The 12514-nt window shown below is 33.0% G+C and overlaps 1 protein-coding gene across 1 annotated transcript; it reads left to right on the forward strand.

The window, feature by feature from the left end:
• The first annotated feature begins 4525 nt into the window (after positions 1–4525).
• Positions 4526–9405, forward strand: LOC105796634 (vacuole membrane protein KMS1). The gene is made up of 8 exons (XM_012626393.2): positions 4526–4921; positions 5446–5657; positions 6331–6409; positions 6972–7271; positions 7817–7974; positions 8436–8552; positions 8690–8869; positions 8969–9405. The coding sequence occupies exons 1-8, from the start codon at positions 4864–4866 to the stop codon at positions 9134–9136; spliced, it is 1272 nt and encodes a 423-aa protein (XP_012481847.1). The 5' UTR covers positions 4526–4863; the 3' UTR covers positions 9137–9405.
• Positions 9406–12514: the final 3109 nt, after the last annotated feature.

Raw genomic sequence — 12514 nt, forward strand, 5'->3', positions numbered from 1 at the left:
CTGAAAAAAAAGATTGGGGCCTTAAATGTTCAAACACGAGTTCATCCCACATTTTAAACAGGCATATTTTTTTTTGTTCAATCCTATTTTTGAGGCCTAATATTTTTTCTCAAGTCCTCTCAAATTTTGAATGGACCTTCAAGTCTATGAATAGGTCTAGCCTATTATAGGACCTTGATCTCATTAGAGTTGGTAAACGATCATATTTGAATCGAACTTTTTTCAAATTAGAATCAACTCAGGCTTGGGCTTTCTTGATCTCGAGTTTTTTCGAACTTGAATTTTCTTAAGTCGAGACATTTCCAGACTCAGATTGACACAAACAAACTTTCAAGCTCGACTTGTTTTACTAGCTTTAGATCTCACTTTACATTTTACCATCACACTCCCATATATGGCCCATATTAAAAATAATGAAAGTATCAAAATTTCATTGGTTTAAAACTTGGGCAACCTTTTTAAACCAGTCAATACCATATCTTTGCAAGAACTGTCCACTTTAAGCAACAATGAGGATAGCTTTTGCAGCAGTAGGAAGGTTCCCATAACAAGCTTTTTCACCCAAAAAGCCTTAACTTTGTTAGGCACAATTTGTGTTCCACAGCTTTCTTCACACATGTCCATGCCGCCCATAGCTTGGTCTTTTGCCAATAAGAAGCTTGTAGTCAACATAGTGCCGGGATAAGGTCCCTGGCCAGTGGAATGTTACAAATAAAATCAGCTTCATGTTGATCAAACTCTTCGTGGATAAGATCCTCTTTCCGTTCCTTCAGATCCAAATTAACGAGAGTATGGGCTTTCTAGACAATACTTGAAGCTAGACCTAATTATGAGGCAGGTCACCCGCTTAAGTCTGAATTAGGCCTGTCTGAAAAGTAAGAGGGTATGAGAAAAAATATAGGCCTAAAAAATAGGTTTAGACAAAAAATAAATTCCGTTTTCTAAATAGGTCGAGCCTCATGCTGAATTTTTTTTACCTGCCCAACCCAACCCGAATCACATGACTATACTTTTTTTTTTTTGAATTTTCAGTTTGTTGGGAAACATTTATTTTACTATTTTTAGTGTATTTGATGTATTATATTTTTAAAATTTATATTTATATAAAAAATCTTTAAAAAATTTATTACGATCAAGCTAGATCGGGCTTGAGTTTAGCATTTTTAATATGGGTCAGACTTGGACAAAATTTTAAACTCATTTTTGGGGTTGGATAGGACCTAGGCCTAAAATTCTGCATAAATCCGACTCATGATCAAGTCTACTTGAAGTTCACTGTTCCTAGTAGAGCTTATTTTGGGTATGCAAAAAAAAATTATAAATAGAAAAAAAATCGATATAATCAGTTTCAAAATTCGGTTTAATTAATTTTTCTATCGATTTTCAATTTTGATATTTTCTTAATAAAGTTTTAATTATTAAACATAAAACCATTTATATACCCAAGACCAAAATAAAATAAATACCCAATATATAAATATTCAATACCCATTAAAACAAAACCCAACCCAACTTAACAATTAATAATAATCATAAAATACATCTCTATTTCCTCTCAATTTTGAAATTGATCAAATTGGCCTCTCTCAAAAAGTTGAAGCAATTAATCCATATCAAATGGAGCAACCGAGGACAATTAATTATGACGTTAATGTCTTTCATCAATTATACATAATTTTAATTGGTATAATAATAAATTTAACCTTCAATATTTATATATTTTGTCATTTTAAATACTGTACAAAAACATTAAGCTTAAACACAATAACATTATTTCTTCCCTATAATCTTAGTTTTTATTGAGGAGTTCATAAGCAACCATGACAGGAGCAAATCCAAAATTTTTTTAGTGGGAATTAGAACTTAATTATAATTTTTAAAAGGTCAAAATATAATTTTATCATTTATTAATATTTGATTTCATCATTTTCAAAGGGACTAAACATAATATTTTTATTTTGGGGAGATAAATTGCAATTTTACCATATATTAACTTAAATTTTCATTATTCATAAAGAGACTACGTACCCTCTTAAATTTGCCCCTATCTATGATTTGTTGACTTGGGATGATTGTACTCTAATAGTCACTAATGCAACTTGGAATGACATGTTTAAATTTGTTCACCAAAACTATGGCAATGATTTTATAGACAAATTGGACCAAACTGGATCAAGATTAAAACTTTTAGGAATGAGAGTAATATAAGTGAAATTAGCCACATTTAACTCCATAGACATATTCGATAGACTCACACAAGTAAGGATGAGAAGCAATTCGTGGCTATTCACGTCATGTCTAATTAGTCCTCAACCCATGCACCTTTGCCATCCTCAAGAACACATGTTTTATTATTTCGACATTGAATCCTTGCTCGAGCATGAAAAACTTTCATGTTTTTGTCTCTGTCTTTCAACCATTTAACACGAGATTGTTGGTACTGAATGATCCTCTTTGGCTCTTTCATGTTTTTGTCTCTTGGCTCAAGACATCATTAGACGATGCCATATTTTGTAATCTACTCAATTAATGTTACATTAGCCTTATGCTAATCCACTAGCTTGTTGCCAACCTTCTCTAATCTTTTCATTATGTCCATATGCACCAAATCTATCCATGTGTCGATAATAATTTGCTCACACTCTCCATCTATGATCCCTTGCTCTATTATTACCACTAGTATCAAGCAATGATATGAGGATGGACATGATAAATGTTGGACTTTGTATAATGGGAAGCTTTCGAACCAACTGTTAGTCGCTAAAAAGCGGTCTAATCTTGCCTTTACTAACTCATTGGTGTCTCGTCTACTAGACCAAGCATACCAAGTCCCACTGAATCCTAAATCCGACAAACCACCATTCGATGTGACTATCCTGAAGCACTTTATTTGCCCTTCCGGCCTAGCATGGAGATTATTTTTTCACTGCCATGCAAAATATCATTAAAAATCACCCATGCAAATCCAAAATGACATCGGTTGCGATGTTAGGAACTTAATCCCAAAATGCTTCTCTTCTACTAATATGTGGTCCACCCATGCAAATATGGGAAGAGCTAGTATAGGTATGACCGTTGGGGATCATTAAGGGAATTGGGTTGCTGGTGCTTTCAGGCATATACCACATGCTACAAGTGTCCGTGCTACATTTTAGTATTGATGCTATTACTGTCATTAGCTCGGTGGTTAATAGAAATGGGACTAATTAATACATTACTTCATACTCTTAAACATTATTGAAGCACACATTTGGTGAGGGTAATCGGTGTGCAGTAAAGGTGTTTATAGGGCCGGAATTGAAAAATGAACTTAAAATTTTATTCAAGCTTGACTTGGATAAAAATGTTAAAATTTGAGCTCGATTCATCTTTATTAAATTTTTTATATTACTTTTTTTATATAAAAATAAATTTTAAAAATATAATATATCAAATACAGTAAAAATATAAAAATAAATATTTCTCAAAAAACTGAAAATAGATGAAAAAAAGTCTTTATACTTAAATAACACTAAGATGAACCACATGTGATGGCCCGATAGTCAAGGGTGTTCATCGCCCCAAGTGTGGTCTGGGTTCGAGTCGCGCTAATCGCGTTGGTTGTTCGGGCTTTGCCCTGTTATTATAATTCACAAAAAAAAATACTAAGATAGGGACAATTTAACAAGCAAATGCCTCTAAAATAGTAGCAAATTCAGAGTTATACAATATACAAACAATAATAACAAAATAATAACAATATAATAATGAAATTGCAGCAAAACAATATTTTTTTTTGCAAATTCGGGCCAAACTGAGCTCAGGCCAAAAAAGCTTACCTTAGGCACGTCTCGTTTTCTAAATAGATCTTATTTTTGAGTGGGCTTTCAAACCGGATCGGGTAGCCTGACCCAAGATCAAGTCTACCTTGATGCCATTAATAAGAATGAGACTAATTAATACATTACTTTATACTCGTATACATTATTGCATTCTGTCGTGCCAATTGAAGCCCATATTTCGAGAGGGTAACCGATGTGTAGGCATGCTTGCAAGATTTTAGGAGCAATATTTACAAGTGTTATAAGTAAAAATATAGATATATGTTTGAAAAACTATAAATATCAAATTATTACAATACAAATAGACTAACCGAATAATCATAAAATAAAATCAAATTTTTACAATACAAACAAATTAAGAATCGATACAATTTCAAACTAAAACCGAAAACTAAAGTACTTTCTCAATGCCTCATTCGCTTTGGGAGCAATTTTTAAATCCCGCGAATTACAAAAAATTCATGTTTTAGTAGCTTATATGTTATTTGTGACTGGTCCTGGGATTGTATCATACCATTATGCCTGCTGAGGTGATTGGGGAAACTGTGTTTTGAAAATTGGGAGCAATTTAAAATTTAAAATTTAGTTTGAGGACTTTCAATGTAATTAACCCTACACTTTACATACCATGCGCAACAATTTTGTTCATGTTTTGGCCTATAAAAGTGGATCAAATTATAATATTCGAAATGGGTTTTTTTTTATTAAATTAAAGAAGTGCTTAAAAGGAAAAAAGAAACCCTCAAAGTAAGAAGGAGATACGCAAATATTGTTCTCCTCAGCTTTTGAAATATTCTTCTTCTTATCTAGATCTACAATATTGCTTCAAGAAAGAAAATTCTTTGTTGTTATTACTAGTGATTTAAAAAGAAAAAAAGTGGTTGATTCCTTTTCAAGTAATACGATTTTATAGCCGCTTGATTCTTGCCCAGAATCGAAGCGTTTCATCACCAAAAGTGATAGATATTGACGAAAATTTTAAGTTTATTGAAGAAATTGAAACAAACAAAAAAAAACTGAATCGTAGTATGTTTGTTTGGTGATGGGGTCAGGCAAAGGCGCGACTTCTTCTGCCCAACAAATGGAATCGTCTGTCCAAGGCAAGTTTTTATAAGTTTTTTCTTCTAAAATTTTGAATTTTATCACTTTATTTTGGTTTTCCCTCATTTAATTCTATTTTAAGAACTCGAATGAGATTGGGTTTTCCTAGATCTCTTAGTATTTATGAGTTGTTCTAGTTTATTAATTAGATTAGTCTTTTTATTATTGTAATTATTGTATAAATCAATTGTTAAGTTAACCGAGTTCATCTGAAAAAATGTTTTGGTTAATTATTAGATTGCTTAAAATGAGCTGAATGAATGACAAGGATTAAAAAATGAAGTAGATTTTGGGCTTGAAGCCTGAAGGTGCAAAAAGGCAATTGTTGGGTACTTTTGGGGCATCAAAGTTCATAGAAATGCTTCTGCATCTTACATTAGTGGATTAGAGGAGGATATGAATCCTTTTCTTTTAAGCATAAATGCTGGATAATATTAACTTTATTTTGATTTCCTCTTAAAAAGAAAATGTTGGGTTTGGAGTTTTCTAGACTCATAGCTGATTGACTTGTTACATTTTGTAGATCTTCGTGAGAGATATAGGCTAGAATTGGAAAATTTAACATTGACTACACAGCCAGTCAAGACATTAAGGTTTTTCCTTCTGGCTATCCTTCAATATATCAAGCGATCAGCATCATATCTTTTGGCAAAGGGTGGTTGGCTTATGCTTTCAAGCACTCTAATAGCAGTTCTTGGAATTTTGCTTGTGACTATTGAGGGCCCTCATGAAAAGGTAATAAAATTTGTAGGTTATCCTACTATATCCATCTTTTCTTGTCATGGTTTTCTGTTGATGTGCAGCGTACCTTGGTATGCTGTTGTGAAGGTTCTTATTTGTTTAGAGCTAGTGCTGTGCATATCTGCTACATTTAACTATGAATTGAGAAATTCAAATGTGATGCAGGAGCTTTTTCTTATTATTATGTTATTATTTGTCTTGTTTATTAATGGTTAGATATAAAGATTGGCTTGCATTATTAGTTATTTTTAGGGTTTAAATCTAGGGCTAGGAATAAAACTTTATCTTTAACCTTAGTATAGTTGTGCTGTAAAATAGATTTACAGCCACACTATTATTATTATTATTATTATTATTATTTTCTCTCAAGTAATAAACAGAAGCTAGAGTTCTATTAGAACCATACATTTTCAAGAGTTCCAACTTCTATCATAGTCATTTTTCATTTATTATTTTGTGTATGGGTTAGGTGAGGATGTGGGGTTGTGCTAGGTCTTATTGCCCCTTAATGACTTTAATTTGAACCTTTTTTGATTTATGTGTAAGTTTTTGCTCAATATTTAGTTGATGTATTTTATTTTTTCATTCTTATTTTTCATCATTTATTATAATCAGATTAGTGGAAACAATAATTAACAGTTGATATCTTGATTACATTTTTCATCAGCATGTTGAGGAAGTTTCTCAGTATGTTCGATTTGGATTATGGTGGATTGCACTTGGTGTTGCATCTTCAATTGGTCTTGGTAAGAACTTTGATTTCAGAATATCATTTGTGTTGTTTGGAGGAGTGTGCTTGATGAATAATTCATTGCTGTTATAACTAGCATGCTTTTTAGGTATTTAAACTCTTTCTTACTGCGACTGGCTGACTAAGCAGACGTCAAATGGTATTTTTGGAAATATGTAATTTTGTTCTGCATTGCAGCTCAGTTCTAATCTTTTAGATGGGTTTCTTCCTTTAAGAGAAATTTTGAAGTGGCTTAGGCTGTTTAGTCCGATTCTGCCAAATGTAGTTGAAAAACTAGCAAACTGGGATAATTTGAGTATTAGCAGTAGCAATTCAGTGATTGTTTCAAAGATTATTGTGTATGATGTACCCATGTATTTTGAACATTTTATGTGGAAGGGAGGAAGCCCTTTTTTCTGGTTTCTGCTATTCACGCTTCTGTGCTGACGAATATTTCTGGAGTCTGATCTGATTGTCTTTTATGCTGCCTTGGAACAAAAAGAAAATTTTCTGGATGCACGAAGATATATGCCTTGATCTGATTCTTTCATTTTTCTAATTCATCTTTCTTATTCCAGGATCTGGTCTGCACACTTTTGTCCTTTATTTGGGTCCTCATATTGCCTTGTTTACAATAAAAGCAATGCAATGTGGACGAATAGACCTGAAAAGTGCTCCATATGATACAATACAGTTGAAGAGAGTTCCTTCATGGCTGGATAAACCCTGCAGAGAGTTTGGGCCCCCGTTATTTTCATCATCACATGGGTCAAGGGTTCCTATTAGCAGTATATTGCCGCAGGTGCAGATTGAGGCTATTTTATGGGGTCTTGGGACTGCACTTGGAGAGCTTCCTCCTTACTTTATCTCGAGGGCAGGTGTGAGCCCCATCTTTACACTATATATTTTAACTATAACAAGGTTTGCTAGAAGAATTTGCTTATGGTAGGCTGGTGAGGGTATTTCTGGAAGATGATCCAATCACTTTTGCTTTGGGTTTGATAAGTGATATAATACTAACTTTGCAACTTAACATTGTATTATACTTACAGTGCAAAGGAGTTCCTTGATCCCATTTATTCCAAGAAATTATGGAGCCCATCTTTTTTTCCCCTTCTATAATGCTCTGTGAAAATGGGGTTTTCATGTTTCATATTTTTCTTTGATTAATAACTTCAAGGTTTTCAATTTTGTGTCTTAATCAAATTTGCTTTAGTTGCATTGCAGTTGCCTTTTTTTCTAATGTAACTTTTGACTCTGCTTTGGTGGATGATTGAATTTTCTCCATGAAGTTGAGGCCCTAGGTTGTTCTTTGTCCGAATGTTGGTTGTCTACTAAAGACTGTTATTTCCATTTAGATTTTCTACTAGCACTCCATACTGTTAGAATAACCAGCTTATGTTGATCTTCATGCTGTATCCAGCTAGTGTATCAGGAAGAAAAATTGAAGCCATGGAAGAATTGGATCATTCCTCAAGCGAGGATAATGGATTCATAGCTACTCACCTGAAGCAGATCGAGCACTGGCTGTTATCTCACTCTCAACACATGAACTTCTTCACCATTTTACTGCTAGCCTCGGTCAGTTATATGCTTTTTTTTTTTTTCTCATTCTGTCATTTGTCATTTTGAATAATGCAAAATATTGATGTGTCATAAGATGATTTATTTTTAGCAAACATTTGGTTGGCTGACTGTTTTCCCTGTTTTGTATGTGCATGAACAAATGCATGTTCTGATGCATTTTCTCCAGAGGAAATCCTTGTTTAGGGCTTAAACTAAATCAATCCGGTAAAAATTTCAAGCTAGAAACATGCGTTGCTAAGATAAATTTAATGTGCAAATTTCTACTTCATTTATGAAGTGTTGTATTATGTTGTTAGAGCAAGGTAGAGAAACTTGAATGGTGTTTGAGCGCTAGCCCTTGTTAATTATATTCTTTTGAAGATAATATAAGTTGACCGCAAATTATAAACGCTATTTATTTATGCCGTTTTTTATTGATTTATAACCTCCTGCTGATGGACTGAATCATGTTTCAGATCCCAAATCCTCTATTTGACCTTGCTGGCATCATGTGTGGACAATTTGGGATACCATTCTGGAAGTTCTTTCTTGCTACATTGATTGGGAAGGCAATCATTAAAACTCACATACAGGTTTGTAAATAGTGATGTTCTCTCTATGTTTTACATACAAGCAGAGCCTCAATTGACCTCACTGGTATTGGCATTGTCCAAAATAAAGCTAGATTTTCTTGAATTCTTAGAAGTATCTATTGGTTCCTTCTTTGCAGACTGTATTTATCATCTCTGTCTGTAATAATCAACTCCTTGACTGGATAGAGAATGAATTGATCTGGATTCTCAGCTTCATACCCGGATTTGATTCTTACTTGCCCACACTCACGGCAAAACTTCATTCAGTCAAAGAGAAGTACTTGGCTGCCCCACCTCCGGTGCCTTCAAATATCAAGGTACTTTCCATAAGCCTGTACAAGAAATCTATCTATATTTGCCCGAGTTTTGATTGACTAGAAAACTTTACAAATCCGTTCTACAAAATGCTGCTGCAGGACAAGTGGGACTTTTCATTTGCTTCGATTTGGAATACCATCGTGTGGCTTATGCTTATGAACTTCTTTGTCAAGATTGTCAATGCGACTGCTCAGAAGTATCTGAAAAAGCAACAGGATAAGTCACTTGCGGAAATATTACCTGATTCAACACATTCAGATTCGTAATTCGACGAAAGCACTCATCATCCTTTTTCGTTTTTCTTATTTACAAGTAGCTTTATTGAATTAGAAGTGAATTCTCCTTCATGAATTACCATTAGAGCTATCCACTATAAGAAGCTTGTATATATATATAAAAGAAAAAATTGGAAAAAAAAAACCATAGACAAACAGAAGATACATGTTTTAGTTATAATTGTTTCGGGCTGTTTTTCACCCATTGTTGACTGTAAAATTTGGATGAATGCAAGAAAAACTATCTGCCTTCAACTTCATTCATAATTTCCTTGCATTCATGCAATGAAAGCTTTGCTGACTATTTAACTATTTCTTCAACCGCGCAGGACATTTTCATATGTTTTGAGATAATTACATTAGCTTTAAGATATTATTAGTATCATAATTAGGGTTAAATTATTTTTTAGGGTCTGAATATGACTACTATTCTCATATTAGGGTTTAAAATTTTTTTTCAAGTTAGGCACTGAATTTGGTAATTATTCTCACATTGTGGCTTGAATTTTTATTTATTTATCTAAGTTAGGCTTTGAACTGGCAATCGTTTCTATCTTGAGGCTTGAATTATGTTTGTCCAAGTTAGGCCTTGAACATGGTAATTGTTCATAAATTTTTTTTGTCTAATTTAATTCTTGATATTTTTTTGAAACCTTTAAAGTTTAGGCTTCAATGTGAGAATAATTGTTAAGTTTATGCTCCAATATAAGAACAATTGTCAAGTTTAGAGATAAAGTTAGATTTGGACAAAAGAAAAATTCAAGCCTTAACGTAAAAGTAATTATCAAGTTTAGTGCTTTACTTGGATCATAATAAAGTTCATGTTTCTAATGTGAGAATAAGTGGATCATGGAAAAGTTCAAGCTCCCGACGTGGGAATAAGAGTTCATAAGAGTTTAAGCTCCAAATAGTAGTTTAACTTTATAATTATCATATTTTAATGAAAAATAGGGATATTCATTGATTAAACATGAGTACATTCAGTCTCAACAACACTAGAGATTGCACCGGTGCTTTCTTCAACCCCATATCAGTCTTGTAAGCCGTAGCCTCTGCACGTCCATTATTGTTATGCTACAACAAAGCTTCTTATAGAGTACTTGGTTTCATAAAGGTCTCTTCTAGCCTCTACGTATAGCTCACCATTTCTGCTATTCCATATTGTCTACAATGTTGTCGTATAGTATAGAGTTGCAGATGTTCCTCATCAAAAGAGCTATTTGATTTGATGTTTTCAAGATGGAAGACACTGTTGATGGGGTTTTGGGCTTCCATTGGGAAGAAAGTGCGTTAGAGAGGTACCGGAGGTGGTTCTTCATAGCATGCTCGGTACGAGGGAGTAGAATGGTTTTGCATACTTGAAATTTGGAGAAGGCTATTCATACATTTTTAAGTCACAAGTCAATTGCTCAATGAGTGATATAAATTTGATGTGCGTATTTGTAGCTTTATGTGGTTGTGATATGCTTGGGGATTTGAGGAAGCGTCTTTAGACATTGTGCTCATGCCTATTTGGAGCAAACTTTTTAGAATCGGATCGGTAGTTCAACTGTTAGTTATTGGTTCAATTTGTTTGGTTTGATTAAATAAACTATTAAAAAATATTAAAATAAAAAAATTTAGTTCAATCGGTTCGTACCGAATCTTGAATCAATTGATCTAGTATCTTTCTTTAGATCGATATCTTAACCGATTTTCGATTCAACCAGTCCAATCTATAAATCCAATTCAGTTCAAACAATATTGGTTTGGAGGCTTTAGGACACCTCTACATGGGTTGTGATGTACTTGACAAAGCAATCTTCACCCAATAGATTGTGGGTGCATCTAAGGGTGTTGCATATGGAGGTGATGGTGGCTCTTCACAGTGTGCTCCGAACGAGGAGTAGAACGGCTTTGCATACTTGAAGTTTGGGGGAGAAAGCTATTCATACAATTTTAAATTACGTGTCGATTATTCAATGAGTGACATAAATTTGATGTGCCTATTTGGACCTCTATGTGGTTATGATGTGCTTAGGGGTTTGGAGAAGCATGTTTAAACATTGTGCCCATGCCTATTTGTAGCAAAATTTTTAGAACTGAATTGGTAGTTAAACTAATCAGGTTATTGGTTCAATTAGTCTGTTTGGTTTAATTAAATAATTTCTTAAAAATATTTAAAATAAAAAAATTAGTTCAATTGGTCCATATCAGATCTTGAATCAGTCGGTCTAATATCTTTTTTTTGAATCAATATCTTAATCGATTTTTGAGTTAATTAATCCCACCAATCGATCAAATTTGATTCAAACAACATTGGTTTGGAGGCATTAAAACACCTCTACATGGGTTGTGATGTACTTGATGAAGCGACCTTCGCTCAATAAATTGTGGGTGAGTCTAAAGGTGTTGCATATGGAGGTGATGGTGGTGAAAGTGCTTTTTGCATTGGTGCTGAACGAGGCACATGAACTTGACCACGAGATCAAGGGTGGTGCTCGTGTGGATGCTAAGGACGAGGCTTCGGCCATTGGTGCTATAGGCGAGGACAAATGCGATGTTGGGGCAAATTTTAGGGAAGAATTATGATTACCAAATACCAAAAATGCTTTACTATTAGTAAAAGCATGAAAAAAAATTCAATTTAATCATTTTTGAAAAGAATTTGATTCTATCAAAATAAACAACATTTTCTTTATCAAAATATCTTAGTTTGTCCATATTTTTAATTAAGATATTATCTTATTAATGTCTTAATCATCTCGTAAATATTAACTAAAAATATTATTTTATTCAAAAACCTAAGCTCACGATATCCAATTTAAGATATACTTGAATCTTATCAAATTTTATTCCAAAATTTTTAAAATAGGACTTTGAAATTTTACCCATGTTTTTTTCAAGTCTTTGCATTATCGGATCTTAAGTTTAATTCGACAATTTCATCTTATCGTGTGTGACTTAAATTCTCAACATATTAATTATACATATAAGTAAATTTAACTTTAAAAATTTATATTTACTGAATTTTAAGCGAGAGCAACCTATTTTGAACAACCAAATATTGAAGAGTAAAATAATTTATCAAATACAATTTATTAGTGATATTATATGTTATATGACTTATGGTATTCAAACGAATATATAGAATTAGATATAAGATAATTAACTCGTAACATCATACGCAATGTGTCGCAATCCACACCAATCTACAATGTATTGCTTGTTTTGGATAATTTTGTCTAATAAAATATACCTCATGAGTTAAAATCTAGTACACAACCAATGTAGGATGCATGACTCCTTTTTAGGATCATGACTTATACCCTATTCCAATAAGAGCTTAGGGTATTCAATGGCATAAATTGTTACTCTCCATTAAATATG

The sequence above is a fragment of the Gossypium raimondii genome, chromosome 3, assembly GCF_025698545.1.
Source record: "Gossypium raimondii isolate GPD5lz chromosome 3, ASM2569854v1, whole genome shotgun sequence".
Classification (NCBI taxonomy): domain Eukaryota; kingdom Viridiplantae; phylum Streptophyta; class Magnoliopsida; order Malvales; family Malvaceae; genus Gossypium; species Gossypium raimondii.

Coding starts and splice junctions, on each gene's coding strand:
- LOC105796634 (XM_012626393.2), top strand. CDS start 4,864: ATGGGGTCAGGCAAAGGCGCGACTTCTTCTGCCCAACAAATGGAATCG. Junction 7,975..8,435: donor CCATTTTACTGCTAGCCTCG/GTCAGTTATATG, acceptor ATCATGTTTCAG/ATCCCAAATCCTCTATTTGA. Junction 8,870..8,968: donor CGGTGCCTTCAAATATCAAG/GTACTTTCCATA, acceptor ATGCTGCTGCAG/GACAAGTGGGACTTTTCATT.